Genomic DNA, 24,178 nt, shown 5'->3' on the forward strand with positions numbered 1-24,178 from the left:
AAAACAACGCGTCTGGCATTCATTCATTTTCATGGTATATGTTAAATAACAGCCTTTTCATAGTTGGTGATTCTTCTCCAAGCAATACCATTTGAACAAGCAACTTATAATTTATCAAAGAACAGAATGCAGATAGAAAAAGTTAACAAAGAGTCAACACTTCAGCACCTTCCAGCTGTGAGTGTAATGATGGCAGCGGATTACTGATGGGTAGTGGTGATAGTGCCACCCCCATTAAGAATGTATTGACTCATTGACCCTGCAACTGATTTATCATCTTGAAGGGAAGTGCAAGGTTGGTTCATATCAGGCATGCAGTGGACAAATCCAATCTCTATGGTCCTTTTCTTTAATCATCAAATCTTTCTAACCAAGGGTATATATGATTTAAAAAATCTACTAGTTGAATACTTAGAAAAGCAAAATAAAGCCGACTTACAGTTGGATTCTTGGAACAACAGTAGTGGTTTTCAAGCCATGAAAGATGAGATATCCAATTTATCAATGTCATTTAACTACTTTTTCAAGTTTGAACGATAAAATTTGTAGGATTCAAATGGATTTTATAGTAAATCCAGAAGACATGATACATGTTCCAATTTCAAGGGGTTCATCCCTGTATTTCAAAGGTTTCAACCAAGGGATGGGATTTGCTACAGGAAACTTTTAATCTAATAGAGAAAAGGAGTGCACTTAATATGATTTGTCTTCAACGAAGAAAAGCTCAAAAGTGTTTTGTTTCTGTGGAGTTTTCTCCGAAGATTTTTTCTTGGATCTGCCATGTATGTACTAGTGAGGGTGATCTCAATTACTGAACTTTTGTTTTAAATTTGATAAAGCCATTGGTGGTTGAAATCAATTTTCATGGCTTAGTTCAGTGGTTTCTTCATAATCATAGTGCAATATGGTAATGAAAGAAGTGAAATACTCATTTTTCATAAGAAAGGGAAACAAAAATTGCCATTATGTTATTCTGGAATGCAAAATACGTTCAATAAATTGAAAGAATGCTTTCTATATGGATTTAAAAATTAAAAAAGATGTTGATCAAAGAAAGAATAAACTAAGAGAGAGAGAGGTGCATTGTAACGCCCCACAATTTTTAACCACTTGTAAACACACGCGAAAATTTAAAACTTTTTCTTTTATTGAAATAATCATTAGTGGAAACATTTTTAACCTTGGGTTTAAAACCTGAAGCGTGTTACATTCCACACAATAATAATAAGACTGAATTTAAATTCAACTCCTGATAAAGGAAAGTGACTGGCTCTCGACGTGGTCGTAGCGTCCTACATCTTCTCCACAACCATACATCATTATTCACCTGAAATCCCATAAAATGTGTCAGATTCATGAAAGCCTGTAGGTCTATACCAGAACATATAATGAGTGTACAAAGCTAATACATATAGCACATTAATGATAATATAATCCATTTAATAAGATATCTATGATATACATCAATCGTGGTACACATACATGATATATTTGAATCAGAAGAACATAATGCATTCATTTGCAAAGTATCTAAATAGGCGTGATGTGTCATTCACTAACATATTTAACCTGTTCAATCATAATCTCATGCTAGGGTCGATAGTTGATAAGGACATGAAACCTCAAGGACACATGCAGTATATCATATTAAACCTTCTATTATAATCAACATGAGTAATCACAAACATATATCCTTAATCTGGTATATCAGAATTTACTTTCAATATTCATCCTCAGAGATTTACCGTATCTTGAAAACAAGTTTCACTCTGGATCACCTGTTCTTGGAAATGTATAACCTCACGGAGAGTTTCCTCCCTAGTCAGATTACTTGGCCTTGGACAATTCACTTCCTTAGAGGGATTAACCGTCCTAGCGGGTTTCTTGATCTTGAACAATGCACCTCCTCAGAGATTTAGCGTCCTATTCGGATCACTCGAACTTGGTCATGCACACCCTTACAAAGATTCCCTTTGAAACAGTTCCTCAATGGTTCTATTGTTATACATCCCTAAACATAGTTAACTGCTCATAGGATCAATGACTACCAATTCAATCCCAAGCATGTATACATTCAATTAACCAGAAACAAGATTATCAGTCACCACTTTGAATCACCAATAGATATCAATTCAGATAACCATACACAAGATCATGAGTCACCTGTCTATGCTTGATCAATCAGTCGATCTCACATATCTCATTTCTATTGTGATGTAATTCAATCATTTCATACATGCATCACATCAAATATTACATCATCTAGCAACATATCATAACATCACATTTCATAATATTCATACGTTCGTAAATTGAATCGTGAAACATGCACAAAAAAAAATCCAAAACATGGATATTTGATATGTCTAATCAATTACATTTTATAACATGCATATATAATTCTGAATATATGTATTTCATAATATGAGACACCTAAACCTTAACACATGCGAATATATACCTATATTCATAAAACCATGCATGCTATATATATATATATATATATATATATTCGTAAAACAACGCATGTGAGCATCTATTTTACTTAATTTAAATCATGCATTAGAATCATACAAATACCAGAGTTAGTGTAAATTTACTCTATATCAAAATGTGTGAAGCTAGTGTATGTTCGTCAACGATACGAATGTGCGGAGCAAGCTCGTGTGCCTCGGGTCCCGTGTCAAGTATGAAAACTTGAGCATGTCCGACGACGATGGAACAATGAGACACGTGTCGGGAGGCGAGAACAGGGGAGTCGACTCCACGACAGGGAGGGTCAGAGAGAGAGAGAGAGAGAATCAGATTACGATCGTGCGTAATAACTGGGAGTCCTATTACACCCATAGTTGGCAAACCCGGCGAGTTGAATAGGGAATTGCCCGAGTTGATTCGGGAATCACCTGAGTCGACTTGGATCGGAACCCTAATGGGTCGTCGATTCAGGTTACCGATCCTAATGCCAATTATAAATTTTTTTATCATGTATTTTATGATTTTAATATACAATTCTTATATAAAGTCACTTGTTACGAAGAATCTAATATTGTTCAATGAAAAAAGTTAATAATCATGTATAATTATATGTTTTTGTAACTTAACTGTGAACATATTAGCTTGAAGTTTAGTTATTTCCATGTCTTATTCATGTGCTTACACTATAAAATATAGTCCTGACTCCTCCGAGTAACCGAGTCAACCCGACTCGCGACTCAAGGATTGGGCGATTCGAGCCTGAGTCACGAGTTTGCCAACTATGATTACACTTAAGGTAAACTTCGATTCACCAAACCTAGGTTTATCTCATGTAGTCACACACACACACACACATATATATATATATATATATATAATCCTAGGGAAATCACCCATCACCAGCCACACATTGGCTGGCCTCCGATTGGTAACCTTTGAAGTCCTCCCTGCCCACCTGGGAGTACACCCAGCTTCGACCTTAGGCAAGGGACACCACCCGTGGGTTTTGAACTTGTGATGTCTTGTCAATTTGGTGACATTCACAAGTCGCCCCTACCAAATGAGCGGAGCCCTTGTGGGCATATATATATGGGAAAATATTTGCTACTAATGAAAGTAAGGAACTAATGAGCTAGAAATCATAAGTGCAAGTTGTATTGACTCAACCTAACCACATAGATGTGTTCAGCATGGTTTTTTTTGCTAAGGATCAAGCCTTGGATTGTGTTTTTCTGATGTAAAAATATGATCTTTTGAGTTATGACATTTGGGCATATTGTGGGCTATTGATTTTTGGGCCCCTTTAAAAACCTAATTACTTGTCATAATCACATGGTTGAAAACAAGTTTCCTACTAAACAAACCATGTAGATCACATCTGACATTTGATCTACGAAAAATTGGAAAATTTTGACGAAAAAGTGATTTCTACTCTTTAGTTCCTTACCTTCATTAGTAGCCAATATTTACCCTATATATATATAGGAATAGATCTAAAGTTTGATACAATTGATTATATGTGCAAATGACTTTAGAAATTTCATTTTAGCCCAAATGACCCTATGGATGTGATCTACATGTTTCACGTTTGTACGATCAAAAATTTAGATCACATCCATAGGGTCACATTTGTACGGTCAGAAATTTTGAAAACCTCCGAAAATCCAATGACATGTTTCATTTATCACCATGCCCATTTAACATGGATATATATATATATATATATATATATATATATATATATATATATATATATATGGGTGCTTATATGGTGGTACTGTACCACTATAACTTATGGTGGTACACACAATTTACATAGATCTAAACTCCAAATGCAAAATCTAACCTTTGGATCATGTTTATCATGTTCTACTTAATATTTTTGTGTCAAAGTTGATTGAAATATGATGTTTTATGCCATTTCTAGGCCACTCTTATTTTCATGAATTGTGAGCTATTGATTTTTGGCTGTCTCAAAAATAAGATCTTATGATGTATTAGACATGATAAAACCTTATAACATAGTAAATAAACCATGCTAAACACATCAGTATTGTTAGATCTACCATTTGATGGTTAGATTCATACAAAGAAGAGTGTATGAACCACCTTATATTTTCCCTATATATATATATGCTTGTATGGTGGTTCTGAACCATGATATGGTGAGATGATACACATTCTTGTTTTCATGGATCTAGTCACCAAATGTTAGATCTAACCTTATAGATGTGTTTAACATGTTTATTTATTATGTTATGAGGTTTTATCATGTCTATGACACCACAAGATCCGAGGTTTGAGATGAAGAATTAGCAACTCATAGTTCATGAAGATAGGAGCAGTTTAAAAATGGTAAACAACATCATGTTGGAGTGAACTTTTACACATGAAAATAGTAACCAATACATGTTAAATATTATCCAAAGGTTATATGGTTCGCTACCAGAATAGAAGCACCCCCCCCTTCTCTCTCTCTATATATATATATGGTGGTTTTGTACCATTATTCCATATGGTGGTACACTCTTATTTGTATAGATCTAGCCGCCAAATGGTAAATCTAACCATATATATAAAGAGAGAGAGAGATGTGTATCTTCCCGACTATTCATGTAGACCCTTTTAGAAAATATACTTGCATGCATTTTTTGTTTAATCTAAACCTATAGATGTGATCTTTAAGCTTTATTTAGTAGAAAAATGTATTAGTTTGAGCGTTTTTTATATTTAGATGTGTTTTTAGCTCAATGAAAAAATCAGTGGTATATATTGCACCAAAAACATGATTAACTAAAAAGCATTTTTTTTTAAATTGATTTGATCAAAAGCATAGTTTTTAGTAAATAAGCAATGATAAACACATCTGCAAGTCTGGATTAAGCAAAACACTTGCACAAATATGCTTTTTTAAAGAGGTATGGGATGGTTTGGGAGATAAATGGTTTGGGCCATACACATTACTCTCTCTCTCTCTCTCTTGCCGTCCGGCATCGATGACAAGCTCGAAGCCTGAAGGAGGATTTTCTTCTTCTCGTTAGGGCACCACCCTCCGCCCCCCATTAGACGGTCATTCACCCTCCTCCCCATTGGTTCGGCCGACGACTGGTCCCTCTTGTCGTCCGACATCTCTCTCTCTCTCTCTCAACCCTCTCTCTAACCCAAAATCCTCAAAACCCCAAATCCCTTCTTTTCATTCCTTGTCAGTGCAGTCTCTGCCGGTTGCCCTCCGTCGGACGCTCTCTGTTGCCCTCTGCTGTGTGTGCTCGTCGATTGGCCTGTGGCCGGGGCTCGCACGACCCAGAAGGGCCTTTCTGGTGACAGTAAGGGTAGTTCGAAAGCTGGGTGAGTTGGAGGCCATAGCAATAGACCACATCAGCAAGAGGCAATCCCATCCCAGTTGGGCGTGTATGCGGTTTATGACAATGAAGAGGCCCTTTAGTTCATCGGGATATCCAGGAACATCTCCTCCAGCATCTCAACCCACCTGAAAATCGTTCCTCACCTCTGCGGTTCACCTTGGTGGAAGTCATAGGCAACCCGACTGCAAGTCTGCAATAGCCAGGCTTCAGCTTTTGGATTTCGGCGGCAGTCTCGGTCGAAGTCTGTAGAAGGCGTCGAAGTCTGCATTTCCAGCGGCAGGCTCGAACGTCGGATGCCCTAGCTTGTGCAGAGTTTCGTCGGTTGTGCCGATCACCGCCGGAGTCTCCAACCCTCGCAGGTGTGCCTCTATCTCGTATATTCCCTTTTTCAGAGTTTCATAGGCCCCTCCATCGGTGCCTTTTCGTTGTTTGGTTATGCGCCCCTCATCAAGCCGTTTTTTGGGGCTTGCTCCTGATCTCCCGTTGAGGGTCAACCTGCGAGCCCTACATTTCATCAAGGAAACCTTAAATGACTGGGGTGCAGCCTTTGTGCTTCGCCGATGGGGATTGGATGTTGTCTTGCCTTTCAGACTCAATTATTGGTTCTTCTCTAAGCTTTCAGAGTCCCTCCGATCATGCTTAGATATGGGCTCTCTTCGTATTTCAGACATTAGGTTTTTCTTGCGAGCTATTAGGCAGGAGCCTCTCGAAGCGTGCTCTGTTAAAGCTATGCTTGTTTCATCTTTCTTCATTCATGAACTTCCAGTATGGGTTGCTGATCGAGGATTGCAGTAGGTCCCATCTACTTGGCAAAGCTCCTTCCACACTGTTTGCTCTAGATCTCAGTTGAGTCATGCCAGACCGGGGGATTGGTGGTGTGCTGCTTGTTTTTCTTTGAACTTCCACAAACGCTGTGATTGTCATAAGTGCGTTTCATTTTTTCTCTCTCGTCGTCACCCAGTCTGGAAGCGAAGGCGATCTAACCCCTCACATTCCCATTCGTCGGGGCAGAATCTAGTCACTAAAGATTTTTCTGGGTTGGAGCGTCATCCTGCAAGTCGGAATCATGAACGACCTCCTCGAAAATTATCCTTCTCACCGTGGGTGCAGATTGTCAATCTTCATAACCCGGCGAATTCATTCCATGCTGTCAAGATTGGGTCTATTTGGATCCCGATCTGGCCGCAACACTTTGGGCTTTCTTTTCCGTCATTTGCTTCGGCTATGTTAGTTGCATCTCCAGCGTATGATGGCATCTCCCAACCGTCGCAAGTTCTACTAGGGGTGGGCCCCAAAAAATCTGGCTCTGCCATCAATGTTTACTCTCCTGGAGATTTGCCGCTCACTATTTATAATGCATGGAGCTCGACGCCTGATTTTTTTTTCGCTAATTTTCGTTGCGGACTGACGGCGCGGTTGGGTAGGCATGCTCGTGGGAAGCAGAAGAAAATTTTGCCATCCTCGCCATCACAAGTTCTGTCAAGGGTGGGCCCACAAAACATTTACCATGATAGCAATGTTTTCTCTACTGGAGTTCAGTCGTTAATTATTTCTCAAGCTCGGGGTCTGGTGTCTACTTCTGTTTATACCACTTTTCGTTACAACTTGGAGGCACGGTTGGGCACGCTTGCGCGTGGTGAACAAAGGACGAATTTGCAATCGTCCCTTATTATTTTTCTCTCCAGACGCTCTGACGATTTGGTTATCAATCTTATTGTGTTTAATGCTAGAACCAACCTGGCAATCAGATACATGGTGCTTGGCTCCTCGGTTCCGCGTCCTCTTCCTATATCGCATTATGTCTCTGAGGTTTTTTCATCTTCCAAATCTTTTGGTCTTCTACCAAACGAGGTCTCATCCGGTAGTCCAGCGCGGGGTCATGGTAGCCACCTGTTTATGCCTTTGCTTCAGCAGCATCCTAGTCCATAGCCCCTGGGTGTCACGATTGTCGATGTAGCTAAGTTGCTGGATATCTCCCTCTCTTCTTCGCAGCTGCAAGTTATAGCTGTTGATATGGATTCTACGATTTCAGCTATCTCTACTATTATTGGGGACTCTCTCTGCCACTCCGGTGGAGCAGACTGCCAGTAGTTGGGAATTTTCGATGGTTACTTGAGGCTGACTGTCAGTGCTGGGGGTGTTCGGCAAATCATGCATGGTCAACGAAGAAGGAGGAGGCCTTCGTCAATTGTTTCGGCTACTGATGCTAGGTCCCCAAGAAGATCGTCTCGGTGCCACCAACCCCGGATTTTTCCAGATTTTGTTCGATGAAGACTGTTTGTTGGAATGTTAGGGGCTTAAAGTGTCCCACAAAACGCCTGTTTCTAGCTAATTGAGTTAGGGAGGAAAAGCCCGACCTATTTGCTTTATGTGAAACTAAAATGAGGTCATCCCGCTCGTGGTCGCCTCTAGCATCTGGCAGGGAGCTGACTATTTCTTTAAGCCTGCGGTCAATCATGCAGGAGGTATCCTTATCTTGGGAAAACAGTCTTTAACTTTATCTCAGTTGGATGTGGGTCTTTTCTCTCTATCTGTTGCTTTCAATTTGCAGGCAGCTGGTAGAAGGGTAGTGGTTTATGTTGTTTATGACCCTAATCTCGCCACCACGTGGCCCACATTTTGGGATAATTTGGATAGGGTTGTCGTTTCCAACGCAGATTGTCACCTTCTTATGGGGGGATTTCAATTGTTTGCTATCTATTCATGACTCTAATAACCTCGTTATTCCTAATCCCTCTATGCGAGGTTTCCAAGACTTTATTCATCGACATTTTCTCTACCCTATTCCTTTAACCGAGGAGCGCTTCTCTTGGTCGAATAGGCGGTCTCGTCCATGCTGTAGGCCTTGATAGGGTCTTTATCACCCTTAATCTATTGGACCTCATTTCCGACGTTAAGTGTGTGTTGTTTGCTCCCTCTATCTCGGATCATGGGCATATCATCACTCATTGGGGGGGTGACTTTCAACCCATAAGGAGCTTTGCGTTTGAAGAATGGTGGCTTCAGGAGCCAAATTTTCTCTCGGTTATTGCTAATTCTTGAAACAAACTTGTTGATGAGCATTGGGCGGTGCTCCAGGTTCAAAATAAGCTTTCTCGTCTAGCTAAGGATATCAAAGTTTGGCTTCATAGTCGTAATGTAGAGAAATTTCAGCAAATGACCGCATGGGATCAGGAGATTTCTACGTTGTATCAGTCTATATCTTCTCCTGACTCTCTTTTTGATTTGCAACTTCTCAGTCTCCAAGCTAGGTCCTTAGAATTAACTATGCTCTTGAAAAGCTGGAGAGTCAAAGAGGAAATTCGTTGGAAGCAGAGGTCTAGGGTAAAATGACATGCGGCTGGTGATGGCAACATTAAATTTTTTCACTCATATGCTTCTCATCGTCATAGGAGGAAGCTCGTTCCTTCTGTCTCCATTGGGGGTGTTTCCTATCTCAATCAGCACGTTAATCCGGCAGTCTCGCTATATTTTAAGGATTTATATTCTGCTTTGTTAACTGTGGAGGGTGTCTTTGGTAATGTTCTAGTTGGGTCAATTCAGCCCGAGCAAGTCAGATCTATGCAAAGGAGGTTCTCTGGCGATGAGATTTTTAGGGCTATTAAGGATCTGTCGGGTTGGAAAGCACTTGGCATTGATGGGTTTCATGTCGACTTTTTTAGAATCTTTTAGGACTGTGTTAAATCAGACGTGGTGAGCATGTTTGATGAGTTCTATCGTAACTCCAGACTGCCTTATCATTTTCATGTTGTTATTATTTCGCTTATTCCGAAAGAGGATGAGGCCATTGATATTTCACGATTCTGCCCTATCTCAGTTATGAGTGCTCTCTATCGGATGTTTGCTAAGGTTTTGGCGAATAGGCTGAAATCGGTGGCTAACCAGATTTTTTCAGACTCTCAGTTTGCCTTTATCCGTAATAAGAGGGTCCAACACTCGTTTATCATGGCGTCTGAGGTTGTTCATTCCTTGCAGCATAGCAGTCAACCTTACTTTGTCCTTAAATTAGACATTTATAAAGCTTTTGACTCTGTGCATTGGCCATTCTTATTTCAAATGTTAGCAAATTTCGGTATTGGTCGTCGTTTTTCTGGTTGGGTGCGGGAGCTGGTCTCAAATGCCCAGGCCATGTTAAATATCAATGGTGTTAGAGGAGACCGGTTCAAGCTGGGGCGAGGTTTGCGGCAAGGGTGCCCCCTCTCGCCTTTGTTGTTCAATGTTGTTGCTGAGGGTCTTGTGGTCTTGCTTAAGCATGTCGCGGTATCGTGTTTCATTGATCTTTTACAGGTTTCAAACTTCTCAGGTTATATTCTTACTTATGCTGCTGATATGATCATTTTTTGTCGTGCAAATGTTCAGCAGATGCTTAGGTTCAAGCTTATCATTCAGTTCTTTCTCTCCCTATCTGGGTTTTTTCTAAATGAGACCAAATGCTCTATTACCATGTTCAATGTTCATGCCAATATGCTTGCAGCTCGAAAGAGAATTTTTAATTGCACTATTTTTGCCATGTCTATTATGTACCTGGGCTTGCCGTTACAAGTGAAGCACCTCTCTTCTGCTGCTTGGGCTCTGACGCTTCAAAAAGTGAAGCGCAAATTGCTTTCGTGGCAGTCCTCTTATCCCTCCATCGTCGACCGTCTAACCTTAGTCAGACATGTTCTTTCAACTATTCCAGAATTTTTCATGTCTATGTTTGTGACGCCTGTGGGAGTAAAGAAGCAGCTGACGCGCTTGCTGACAGGTTTTCTATGGATTGAGTGTCAACTCAAGGGTAAACGTCACTTGATTGGTTGGCGTTCAGTGGTCTTACCTCGACGTATGGCTGGTTTAGGCATTCCTGCGCCCAGACTGCAGAGCATTGTTCTTGTCGCCAAGCAATGTTGGTTGGCCCACCAACCGGATAACCCTTGTGCTTGCTTTTTGCTAAATATGGGGCTCTTGCTCTTATCCCGGTTCGTCTGGGAACCCGGGGTTTGGCGCTCTTGCACTTGCGTAAATCGTGGTTGAGGGCTTTAGCCTGCTTTAGAGACCATTTTGAGGACTCAAAAAATTTTGGTTAGTGGTTGCAGTGGGCGCTGGTGCCAAGCGGAGAGTTCCTCACCAAAAAGGTCTATAGATCGTTGCTCCCCTCGGGGGCTGATTGGTTGGCCGAGGATGTGCTTTGGGCGAATGGTCCTTCTCCCCATTCTCGAGTCCTGGCTTGGTTAATTTTGCACGATAGGATCCAAACCCACAGTAATTTAAAGAAGTAGGGCATTCAACTCTTGAGTTGGTGTGTGCTTTGTCAAGCTGCAAAAGAATCTACGTATCACTTGTTTTGGTCTTGCCCAATATTTGTGGAACTCTTTAGCAGGACCTGGAGGCATCCAGAAGTGTTTGTTAAGGAGTCTTTTGCGCTAGATTTGATCTTGGGCCCGGTTTGTATTAGGCGCAACACGAGGTGGAGGTTCATCTGGCGAATGTGGTTGCTTACTTTTTGGTGGTTTGTTTGGATGGCACGAAACGATGCTCATTTTTGTCAAATTTCGGTTAACATTCAAAACCTGATGCATAAAATCTTGGTAGATGTTTATGCGATCTTGCGTATGCATCTTAGTGATCTTCCGCTCCCTCCTGCTGACACTACCTCTCTTTTGCCGCAATCTGGGCAAGCGGCTCCGGCGTGAGCCCGTTTTATCTGTCTGATGTTCTTTTTCTCTTCTGTTTTCTTTATTTGTTTTGACTTTGCTCTTGTTCAGTTCATGGGTTCAACATTTTGTTGATCTTCATGAGTGGTAATGTTGAATTTCTTTTGTCTCTCTCTCTCTCTCTCTCTCTCTCTATATATATATATATATATATATATATATATATATATATATATATATATATATATATATATATATATATATATATATATATATATTACCCGGACATTCCATTTTGCCCTCCGTACCCGTGTCGACAACCAAACACACCATTTTACCCTCCGTACATACAAGTTTGTAATTATAATTATATTTTCAGTTTATAACTTTATATTTTTGGTATATAATATATATTTTAGATATAGCATATATATTTAGACTATTCAGTTTATTTTAAATTTATTTTGTATTTATGTGATATTTAATATATATATATATATATATATATATATATATATATATATATATATATATATATATATATATATATATAGTTGTGTCCCTGTATCTACATTTTTTGGAATTGCCATGTCATACCTCTGTACCCGTACCTATACCCAGGTGACATATATATATATATATATATATATATATATATGTGTGTGTGTGTGTGTGTGTGTGTGTTCCTTAGGCCCCTTCAAAAATCATAGTTTTAAGTATTTTCTCACGTCTTACACCATAGATATGATCTATAGGTTTTGTTTAGTGGGAACCAGCTTTTGGATCGCCGGAATCTGACCTGTATATAGGTTTTTCCGGTTATTCAAAATCAATGGCTATGAAGGTACCAGTTTTTCTCGGCTCATAAAATCATATTTTTTCGTCGAAAAAACATGATCCAAGAGTTGATTCCCACTAAATCGATCATGCTAAACACATCTAACGGTTCATACTATCATAAAACACTAAAAACCTATAGGGAAGAACGGGGCGGAACGAAAAATGGGGCTTATTATGTTCAGTTCCTCATATATATATATATGGGGCTTAAAGAGAGAGAGAGAGAGAGAGAGAGAGAGAGAGAGAGAGAGAGAGAGAGAGGTGTATCGTCGAACACCCATCTCGTTCGACCAAGCGGCACAATATTTTTTTTGTATTAATATGGTCTTTAGTGGCGGTCGTGACTGCCGCTAAGGACCATTTTTCTGCCAAGATTTTTAGTGGCGGTCTTGACCACTAAAAATCGTTTTTGACCACCAAAAGTCGTTTTTAAAACACTTTGATGTGCTTTAGTGCATCCAATTTTGGTTCGACGATACCCCGTTTCGTGTATATATATACATATATATTGATAGGCAAGCTGGGGTTAGGTAGACCCCCACCAGTTATACAAGGTATCATTGGGTTTTGAACTTTCAACGTCCCAACACAAGATGATGTGCACTAACTGCTCATACCAAACAACCAGAGCCTCCGTTGATATATATATATATATATATATATATATATATATATATATATATATATATATATATATATATATATATATATATATATATATATATATATATCACACATATATCACACACAAGTGTGTGTGTAGTTGTAGGTGTTTTTTTTTGCTTAAGCTAAATCTATATACGTGTGTTTGTTATAGTTTACTCAGTCAAGAACATGTATTAGATTTGGTATTTTTCATGCTCGTATGTGCTTTTCAGAGAGGTGAAAAATCAATGGCTCATATTATGCTAAAACCTAATGATAAAAGGTTCAAGTTTATTTTAATTAATTAAACGTAAAACATCTTTTAGTAAATAATCAATGACAAACACATTACATGTTAGATTCAACAAAATACACGTGCAACTATGCGTTTTTTGGGGACCTAATGAATGAGTTCTAAGTTTCTAGCTAGCCACTCTTCTCTCTCTCTCTCTCTCTCTCTCTATATATATATATATATATATATATATATATATATATATATATATATATATATATATGAGATAAGATTTGGACATGGCAACCTGACCACCTGAATAAGCTGGAAATCCTAGATGCAGGTTGTTGATCCAATTGGACCTCATAGATGTGTACAGCATGGTCCAAATGCCAGGGATCGGCTCTTGAGTCATATTTTTTTATGAAGAACACATGATTTTATGAGCTGAGAAGATATTTCACCTTGTGGGCCTTAGATTTTGAAGCCTCATAGAATCCTGTATAGTGTATACATGTAATCATATGATCCAAGATTTAATTCTCGCTAAACAAACTGTGCAGATGACATCAGTAAGGTTAGTTTCATGTAAAACAACAACAAAATGAAAAAAATGAAAAAGTGCATCATTCAAACATCATGATCTTACCTTTATATATGTATTTTTGTGTGTCTAGAAGGGGGTGGGTCTGCAGAGATTTATCCATGTGCATGCATGCCCATTTTACACCAAATTTCAACTTCTTAAGAATCTGAATGTGTAGATGTGTTCTACAAAGTCGATTTAGTGGAAATCAGCTTTTAGATTGTCCGATTCTGACATGTGCACAGGGTTTTCGAAGGTTTGAAAAATCAACGACCCACAATTTTTTAAAATTTCAAACCTTAAATGATTGTGTTTTTCATTAAAAAAACACGATCCAAGGGCTGGTTCCTAGCAAATGGACCATGTTCGACACATCCCCTGGGTCAGATCACTGGAAAACTATGGCTTTCAGTGGTGCATTAATCTTTTTCTACACCTAGACCGTGCACACCCACCCCTTGTATATATAAAAGATACTAAAGATTAAACTGTTTTCTTCAAGAATAATGTTTTCCTAAATTGTTATTTTTCTGCATCATCTCTTACTGTTTATACATGGCCATAAAGTATTTAGTCTACTGCTGGGAAGCTGGTTTTGAAATTCTATTTTGATAGTTAAGCTGGATTAATTCTTTTATCATTTCTTTTATAATGATTTTTTATTAGTCTGGTTCTTGAACTCATAAACATTTCTTGACTGAACAATGCAGGAGTTATTAGATCTAGGTGAGGCAGTTGGCACCCAATGTAGAGGTCTGCCACAAGAGCTGATTTCTTCACTTCCAATTTCAAAATACAAATGTGGCTTCTTTTCAAGAAAAAAAACACGAGAAAGGTATTATGTTTTCTTCAATCTATTTTAACAACAGTTGGAGAATGGTTGTATGGGTGCTCCTTGACATGCTGTCATACTTTTGTATGAAGAGTGACATCAGTTGACTCTTTCTACAATCTAGTCCATATACCTTTTGTGCATCTTTATCCCTAGATAATAATCTTCTATGATTATTGACAAGTATGAGTAATCTTCTGGATGGGGGTTGTAGCTGAATAGATATTTAGCATGGAATGGTCACCACAAGGAACTGCTTGAGTAAAATTTACATGTATATTTTTCAACAATTAAGAGTGCCAATAACATTTCGTTTGAAGTTCCTGTGATCACATGATGCAGACCCAATTGTGGATGACCCAGATCCAATTTTTGAAGACCCAAATCCAAATCCCATACCCCAAGTGCTGGAACTTGTGGGGCCCACCCATGGGGCCCCACCACCTAATTATGGCAATGAAGATCAAGTGGGGTCCACTCATGTGCTGCCCCTCCTATTTTTGAACATGAAGTCTCAGTGGGAGTCACTCAGGGGTGCCCCGCCTATTTCAAGTAAGCAAGGGCGTGAATAGGGTCTTAAGTGCCTCTTTAGGAAAGGAAAAGAAAAGTCCAAGGAGGGGTCTAAAAATGGAGAAGACTCTACTTTTAGTTTGGTTCAGGTTGGCTTAACCAAGAATAGCCTAGCTTATTTGGGTTTAACTAGAATTAGTCTTAGCATATTTTAGGTTTTATCTAGATTTAGGTTTTTATTAAATGTTTGCTTTGCAACTTGTGTATGGCTTTATGAAGCCCCCTTGGCCTATACATAAGCCCTTGTATTCGGCTTGAAGATTATGAAAAAAAGAAATCAGTATTGAACTTGTCTCTCATCTCTCTCTAGCTCGAGTCCCTAAGCCCATGACTTGTCTCTCTCAAAAGCTAGTTCCTTCCCTCATTTGATGTGTTGATCCCTAGTGAGTCTGCTCACTTCAGTCGACCAAGGCTGCAACCAAGACCCACCTCCATCTGTCGTGCTCAACTCTGAATCACTGGCGGTCTCACCCTTCCCAAGCTAATTCACGAAGCCTCCGACCTCTCCCAACTGAACCAACTTTTGTAGCAAACCTCAACTCAGTCATCCTAAGTCATGTAAGTCGTCCAATCCCTTTTCTTAACCCCAAACCTAGCTTAGAAGCCCCCGAACTCACTTCTGCACAACATGTTTTCTAACGTACCTTAAAAGGTTGTCAGACTTCATAAAATTGCCCAGACCTAACCATCATGTATCTGAGTCTGCAAATTGGACCCAATGTACTTTAAGGTGTCTAGTGTTTCCCTCAAGATCTCATGATTTATTGAGCTCCTTGTACGAAGATCTTGATTTTACAAGTCGTCCTGTTTGTCCCCAAAACCCAATCTGTCCCTATCCTATCCTATCCTATCCTGTTTGTCCGGTCTCTTCTATTGTATCTCCTTGTTCCTGTATTGCCTGTCCCTGGAAATTCAATCGAAGCTAGTCCTAGGTGTCCATAATCATCCCTCCAAATTTGAGATTTTTTTGTGATGTTGTTTGAGAGATAATTTTTCTCTCGAACTCTGTTAGAAAACCCAAACCCTGTTTACTCAAGTTGACATGTTGAACTAGACCTTGACCTAACTGTTCCTACCACCTGCCCAAAAATTCCTAAACCAAGCCCAAACATACATCAAGTGGTATCAGAGTGAACGATCCTTCGTTCCTCTAAATTTTTTAAAAATGAGTTTCGCCTTCGTTAACAAATCCACCAAGAAGAGGATCAACACCAAGCCGGTTCGTGTTGGGAACCACATGTCCTGGATCGTGGCTTGCTTCTAACACATATCAGACCTACTGCAGCAAATTCAAGTGAATGTCCAAGATGCGCAGTAGCAGCTTCTACTCGTTGCCCATGGAGGAGTTCTCAAGAACCGTGTTGAAATTTTGACATGTGAATCAACCTGGATGCCACAACACATCGACTAAACCAACGAGAGTGATCTTGCTATTGTCCCCGAGGTTGACATGACTCCCAAAGGACTATTGGTGGAGGTCCCAACGAATGAAGAGATTGAGAAAGCTCTCATCTTTCTCTCTCTTGGAGAACCCTCATCGAAAATCCTTGATTATGAAGCGGGAGGAAGACATCTTGAAAAAGACTTTTGTGGGTTGGTTGAATCTTTAAAAGTTCTTCATGTGGGACATGAAATATCTGAGCATGATCGCTTTCCTTTCTCTCTTCCTTCCCCCGCTCACAAAGAAGTTGATGGTCGTTTGCTAAGAGCTGCTGCAATTGATTGTGGCACAAGCGCACATGATGGGGTTGCAATTGCTTACGCAACACTGCATTACTTCTCGAGAAAAAGAAGTGAATGATCTTCTTGGTTATGCACTATCCCAAGATTGCAGACATTAAGAATGCATTGCCCATTTCAATTGGGACTTATCACATGTCCTACTTGACAAGACAGAAGTCCCAATACGAGCTTTCCCTTGCTCATTATGTGTTGGACCCGAAGCTCATGTCCATGGTCGACAGAGGCCCTCGTGATGACCGAAACATGGGAGGCGGGAGCACCAACTCTCTTGTGTGCAAGAGAGAGCTCTTCATGTGAATCACTATGAGGAAGAAGCTCCACATGCGGGTCAGGCCGTTAAGGCTGCCAAGGATGGCCACCCCATTCTCCAGAGACCTCGAGCTGGACATATTCTCAGTTGCGTTAAGGTCATTCTTTCCCAACGGTCTCTCACTTTCTTTTGTACTGAGGAGTTCTCTCCCTCTGTGCATCTCTCCATAGCCTCTGAAGGGCCACACGACACTCATAACCATGCTCATGACCATGATCCTCACCACCACTACATTGACTCCTTTGAACCTGATATGGTCCATGACTCTGCGGAGCATGAGTTTGAGTTCAGCATAGTCTTTGTTCAACAACAGCAGGCTTTGTTGGCCAAGGAATCAACTTGGCAGTGTAGGGTGGATTCCTTGGCCAATGGAAGGGCAATACGGTCTCAAGGAATTGTCGACCCTACTGGAGTTGATGCTGTTGCTACAGCAGCAGCTTCTTGGAACCAGACTTGCCCTATTCGAGCAACAGATTTTGTCATTCAAATTTTTGGGCACATCTGTTGGAATAGTTACCTGGCAACTGTAACCAACTTAAAAATTGCTATTAACAAGTGGTGATGTGGTGCTGCTCTGATAACTGCAATGATGACAAATCGGCTTGTTGGTGGAAAATTACCCCTCTTATATGATGGATCATCCACTAGGGTGGATCCTTTGAGTGTTGCCATTTTTGGAGTAGCTGAAACTCCTTACCATGAAGGTCTCCTCTTCATTGATCCCTTTTGTCTGCAGGATTATGCACACAACTCAACGTGGGTTCACTATTACTCCTTTGGCCTTGGCTCCACCATATCCTATGCTCCTAAGAGTAATCCTCGGGGTGGCTCATTTTCTGGCTCAACACAAGAAATCACTGCATTTTTCTTGTCAATCTCTCCTAGTTTGGATCCAAATCCAAATAACTTGGTCACAAACACTAATTTTTTCTCCAAGAGCACCAGAGTTATGCTTTGTTTGATCAGAGTTGCGCAGTAGAAGCCGAGGTTGGAAAAGGTTGCGGGAGGTGGTGATGAGATGACGCTTCGACCTTGGCTTTATTCCATCACTTGGGTGAGCATGCATTGAGGCTTGAGTCTGTATCTCAATGAAAACCCAATTGACATCTTGCCAACAATTTTTGAATTTGTCCAAGATGAGAAATAATCTATAGTGTTTTTTTTTATCCCGGTGAAAACCAACAACGAATCTACCACGGGCTAAGTGAGCTCCCTCCTCAAGCTCACATGTGTAGACAACTTGTGTGTTGAAAGGACGCACAGGTGTTGCGTGGTGCTAAAGATTGAAAGACAGTTTGCCAAAAAAAATCGAAGGGTTGCACCAACCTTAGAGATCGACTACACCCTTTGAAAGCATCCTCTCAGATTCTTGCCTAAGGAACTAGACAATTCTTAAGGGAAGGGATGATGCAGACCCAATTGTGGATGACCCAAATCCAATTTTTGAAGACCCAAATCTGAATCCCATACCCCAAGTGCTGAAACTTGTGGGGCCCACCGATGGGACACCACCTCTTAATTGTGGCAATAAAGATCAAGTGGGGCCCAGTCATGGGATGCCCCTCCTATTTTTGAACATGAAGACTCAGTGGGACCCACCTCAGGGCACCCCACCTATTTCAAGAGAGCAAGAAAGGATGTGAACATGGTCTTAAGTGCCTCTCTAGGAAAGGAAAAGAGAAGTCCAAGGAGAGGTCTGAAAGTGGAGAATAAGACCCTACTTTTAGTTTGGTCCAAGTAGGCTTAACCAAAAATAGCCTAGCCTATTTGGGTTTAACTAGAATTAGTCTTAGCATATTTTAGGTTTTCATTAAGTGTTTGCTTTGCAACTTGTGTATGGCTTTATAAAGCCCCCTTGGGCTATATATAGGCCCTTATATTTGGCTTGAAGATTATGAAAAAAAGAAATCAGTATTGAACTTCTCTCTTTCTCTCTCGAGTCCCTACCCCCTGACTCGTCTCTTTCTCAAGGGATAGTCCCTTCCCTCATTTGGTGTGTTGATCCCTAGCGGGTCTGCTCACTTCAGTGGACCAAGCTGCAGCCAAGGCCTACCTCAATCCGGTGTGCTCAACTGTGAATTCTCGACGGTCTCACCCTTTCCAAGCCGATCCCGTGAAGCCTCCAACCTTTCTCTACTGAACTAGCTTTTGTAGCAGACCCCAACCCAGTCAGCCTAAGTCTTGTAAGTCGTCCAATCCTTTTTCTTAACCCCAAACTTAGCTTAGAAGCCTCCAAACCCACTTTTGCCCAACATGTTTTCTAACGTACCCTGAAAAGTTGTTGGACTTCGTAAAATCGCCCAGCCCTAACTTTCTTGTATCTGAGTCTGCAAATTGGACCCAATATACTTTAGAATGTCGAGTCTCTACCCTCAAAATCTCATGATCTATTGAGCTCCCTGTACGGAGATTTTGATTTTACAAGTCGGCCTATCTGTCCAGCCTCTTCTAAAAATCATATTTCCCTATTCCCGTGTCGCCTGCTTTTGAAAATTGAACTGAAGCTAGTCCTAGGTGTCCAGAATCTTCTCTCCAAATTTGAGATTTTTCTTTGGTGCCATTTGAGAGTTATGATTTTTCTCCTGAAATCTGTCAGAAAACCTAGACCCTGTTTACTCGAGTTGACTTATTGAACTAGACCTTGACCTAACTGAGCCTACCTCATACCCAAAAATTCCTAACCCAGGCCCAAACACACATCATCACATAAACATGCATTGAATCTCGGCCAGTGCATTCAATAGAAAAACTAATGTGCCATTATGGATAACTCAAGTAACATGCAAACCTTAATGAAGTCATAGATTTTCAACTTTGTTCTACAGTCCAGTTTCCTCGATGCTCATGTGTTGGCCTATTTCCAATTTGTAGGCTAATAATGTGGATATTCATATTTCATATATAAGGTTTATTTAACAAGATTAGAAACTTTGGCATCGGCAGACATTTCCTTATTCAGGATTATGTTGGTCAATTAGGATTGAAAAGAACCCCACAACCTTAAGCCATCTCATAACCATCATGGTTTTCTACTGTGTTGGTTGCAATAACAACGGGAGTTTGATAAAGAATCCCATATGGGATATGATAAAATGATTAACTGGAAACATTATAAAACTATCAGGTTATCCTTTACAAACACGTGAGTTGCATGAAATCTAAGTTGCTCAAAATTGTCTGCCTTATTTTGTGAAAATATTGTTAACTATCAAAATGTGAGATGGTTTTTTTGAGAAAAAATTGATGCAATGTGGTGATCTTCTTACTCCCTTACGTTTTTCTCATAACTTTGGGTGGAGTAGAAATTGTAATCCTTAGATATTTTTGAACGGATGTGTACACTCCTAATGGTGATATAAGTCTTAATGCTAAAGTTCCTTCTGCTCTTGTGAATGGCAACCCAACTTTTGATGTCTATGCATGAACAAGTGTCATTTGTTGCAAAAGATTGTTGCTTCAAGGTAGATATGGCCTCATAACATAATGCACATACATCTTTGCACATGGCACTGTGTGTGCATTCTATAATCTAATTGTATCATGGCCATGGAACCCTATCCCTTTAAAAAGTGTGCTTTTGCATATGTGCAAGTGTGTATGTGGGTTGAGGTTAATCTTGAATATTTCGTAATGGAAAGCTCAAAGAAACAATTCTATGATACCTCATAAATGCGTTCACAATTAGGAAGTACGTTTGGTAGCTAATTGTTGGAGAGTAAATTAACAAGAAGAATGAACTACCCCTGGAAATCATGTAAACATATGCATGCATGTAAAGTAGGAAGTAAAACACTAAATATAGCTAAGTTTGAATCGGATGTTTAAAAGGCCCTTAACGAACATGGAGTTTCATTTACAGAGCTTATATGTGTGTCCATGGAAAGAGGATGAAACATGCTTAATGCTTCAACTACGATGCATACCTATGTCACAGGGGTTCGGCTAGCAGGGTGTCGCACCGGGTGCGGTCAACCCGACCCTGACCGCACCCAGGGTCATTTTTGTCCATTTTTTTTATTTTTTTTTTAAAAAATTTTGCCCTATGAAATGGGCTGCGGAATTTAAAAAAAAATTCTTTGGAGGGAGGGGGGGCGCTGCCCCCCTATAACCCCCCGCCAAGGGCGGCCCCCTTTGACCCCCCGCCCGCTGACTGCGCAGCGGGACCCGCACAGTGGGATCCGCGCCGGGGAGAGCCCCCGGACCCCCCTTCATGCAAGGGCAAAAACAATGAATCAGGCTCCACAACTCATCACTTTCATCTTTGGGGACAATCATATAAGATAAAAAAATGGTAAAAAGCAAGTTGGGCACACATTCAGATATACATCTAAAAAAAATCAATGCCTCTGCAAACATAAAACAAAAGGCTTCTCATGAAGAGGGATCAGTCTAGGAAGTTAATAAGTGTGTTGACTTCCATAGTCATCTGCAGGTGTTAACACATGACCATAAAATACACCCTTGAAGTTTAAAAATGACTTGGCGGTTCCATGCATTAATGGACACCAGTAGCTATTTTTGCAATTGTGTAAAAATAAGTTACACACTTATTATCTGTGCATTCAAAATGCACAATTATTAATATGTTTTCCTAATAAAAATGACTAAAATGTCCATAATTGTGACAATTAATACACCTAATCACCATATCAATTTTTAAATTTGTTAGGGGCATAAAATTGTGGTGAACGTGCTAACATGCATAAATGTCATGGACCTTAACAGCTACCATACATTCATACATATACACTATACATATATATATATATATATATATATATATATATATATATATATATATATATATATATATATATATATATATTACATTTTTGCCCCTGCCGCATCCCCGCACCCGGGTTTTTTGGAAGTGCCGAATCCCCGCACCCGCACCCATGTGACATAGATGCATACACATATAGGTGTGAAGAACTTGTATGATCTAATGTTGAATGATCAAGTCCTATAAAAATTTCTTCAAACATTTTATTCTTTATCCTAGCTGTTAATGGAATTCTTTTTGATAAATTGATCTTAACTGTTGGCTACATGGCTCTGCTTGCTTGCTGTGGTTGGACACCATTAAAAGGGTTATCCTTGTCTGAAGTCACAGGTTCAAACTCTCCCTCTAGCTCCTGTACTGAAAAGTGCCCGTTCTATCTTCTGCTCTACTTGCCTAAATAGTTTGACCACATGGTCCACATCTTGAACACATTATTCTGTGTAAATGGCTACATACTCATGCTTTAGATGATGCACTAGCTCAGCACAATAAACGCATCTTCAAAGAGCAAGCACAGACAATCAGTCTTATTTACTCCTTTCTTCCTACTAAAGCCAAAAGCAGAATCAAAGACTCCATCTTAATGTGTCTGCTTATAATCCCTTTTCCTCTAGTGATCTCTCATTCATATGAGTAGTGTTTCAAGTCTCACTATAGTATGCCCAGACAATCATTTTTTTTGTAATGATGGGGAACGATCGCGGAGAACCGGCTCACTTAATGGCCCACCCCTCTGCGAGGTAAACCCCGGGTAGGGTCACTGACACCCAATCCCTTAAGGAGCCCACCAGTTAACGACACCCGCACACCCGATGAGAGTTAAACTTGAGATGAAGGGGTCAGCACCCCCTCCCCAGGCCCACTGCTACTCGGGTGACCCAGTCAGGTGTCTTGGGCAATCTTATGTGGGCTCTTTGTATTTTTATTTTTTCGTTCACTTATTTATATTCTTAAATTCCTCTCAATGTGCTTATAGATCCGTCTTCCTCATTGTTGCAAACATTCAAGTTAATGCATACATGTCAACAAGGCAGCTTGTCTTTTCTTGTCAGGTCTGCATCTTAATCAAGGCCACCCTATATAGTAGGCACTGTCATGATCTTACAAAAACGCTCCTCCTATCAGAGAGGCATTTCAATAACAAATAACTGGTGCCTACTTTATCCACTTAGCGCTCTCTGTTGGTGAATGCCTCATCAAATCTACCAATTTGTTAACAATGGAGCTTAAGGACCTAAACTCAGTATATTATTGGTAATATGGTAATGGCTATTCTTTCCAAATCTTCTTTCCTATATGCCTTCTAGTTAACTTGCGGTACCATACATTATATTCATACTCCACTGACCCTTATGCATGCAACTTTATTTTCCCTTATATCTCCAGCGGCTAATGAATACTGTATTATTGTACAGATGATGACTTGTAGTTAGTGCAAACAAGTGTAGATTTGATATATCTTTGTCTAGCTCAGGAGAAACCATTTCTTTTATTTATGGTTGTTCCCAGCGTTTATTTTTGTTTGAGAAGTTTGTTCCCAACAATTTTTAACTTTAATTTGTTTACGTAGTTGATGTTTCGCAAAACTTTTTTGGAGCTTTCAGATTCTTTTTGGAAATCCTTAAAAATTTTTCTGCCAATGACTTGTTTGCAGGTGTGTAATCTGCCAAATGAACTATAGAAGAGGTGATATGCGCATGACACTGCCTTGCAAGCATATATACCATGCGAGTTGTGTCTCCAGATGGCTAAGCATCAACAAGGTTCTTTTTGTTTTGGCTTTAATTTTAAGAGAAAGACACCAAACTATTGTTGAAATACTGTTTTTAGATATTGAAATGGATGTCACTCTATCCATACTGTATGGTGACAGTATGCCTGTACTGCAGACCCAAACTTCAAGAATCGTTCTATGTTGAGTGGTGTGCCTTTTCTGGATCGAGTATTTGCCTGGTCTACCAGTCGTTTTCTTGCATTTATAGCAGTATAGAATTTCCCATTTCGCCTAGAAACAGTAGGCTGCCTGTCTCTGCATTCACTGTATTGTTTTTCCCAGATCTCTGCATTGCATGCACACTCCAGATCATTTCAGACGAGCAGTGAACCTAGGAATGTAGCTATCGTTCACCTTTTATGTGTTAAAGGAGCAGGTCTTACATATGTTAAG

The 24,178-nt window shown here is 39.9% G+C and overlaps 1 protein-coding gene across 4 annotated transcripts in view; it reads left to right on the top strand.

The window, feature by feature from the left end:
• Nucleotides 1-24,178, top strand: part of LOC149827980 (E3 ubiquitin-protein ligase BIG BROTHER-like) — a 44,727-nt gene that overhangs the window by 19,836 nt on the left and 713 nt on the right. For 2 of the 4 annotated variants that reach the window (XM_090018310.1, XM_090018311.1), the window contains exons 6-7: nt 14,484-14,608; nt 23,666-23,774. In XM_090018310.1, coding sequence (XP_089874436.1) covers nt 14,484-14,608; nt 23,666-23,774 — 234 coding nt within the window. Of the gene's footprint in view, nt 1-14,483; nt 14,609-23,665; nt 23,943-24,178 lie in introns of those variants that run through there. The other 2 variants (XM_090018308.1, XM_090018309.1) reach the window with 1 other exon arrangement.

The sequence above is a fragment of the Nuphar pumila genome, chromosome 10, assembly GCF_984573655.1.
Source record: "Nuphar pumila chromosome 10, dmNupPumi1.hap1.1, whole genome shotgun sequence".
Lineage (NCBI taxonomy): Eukaryota > Viridiplantae > Streptophyta > Magnoliopsida > Nymphaeales > Nymphaeaceae > Nuphar > Nuphar pumila.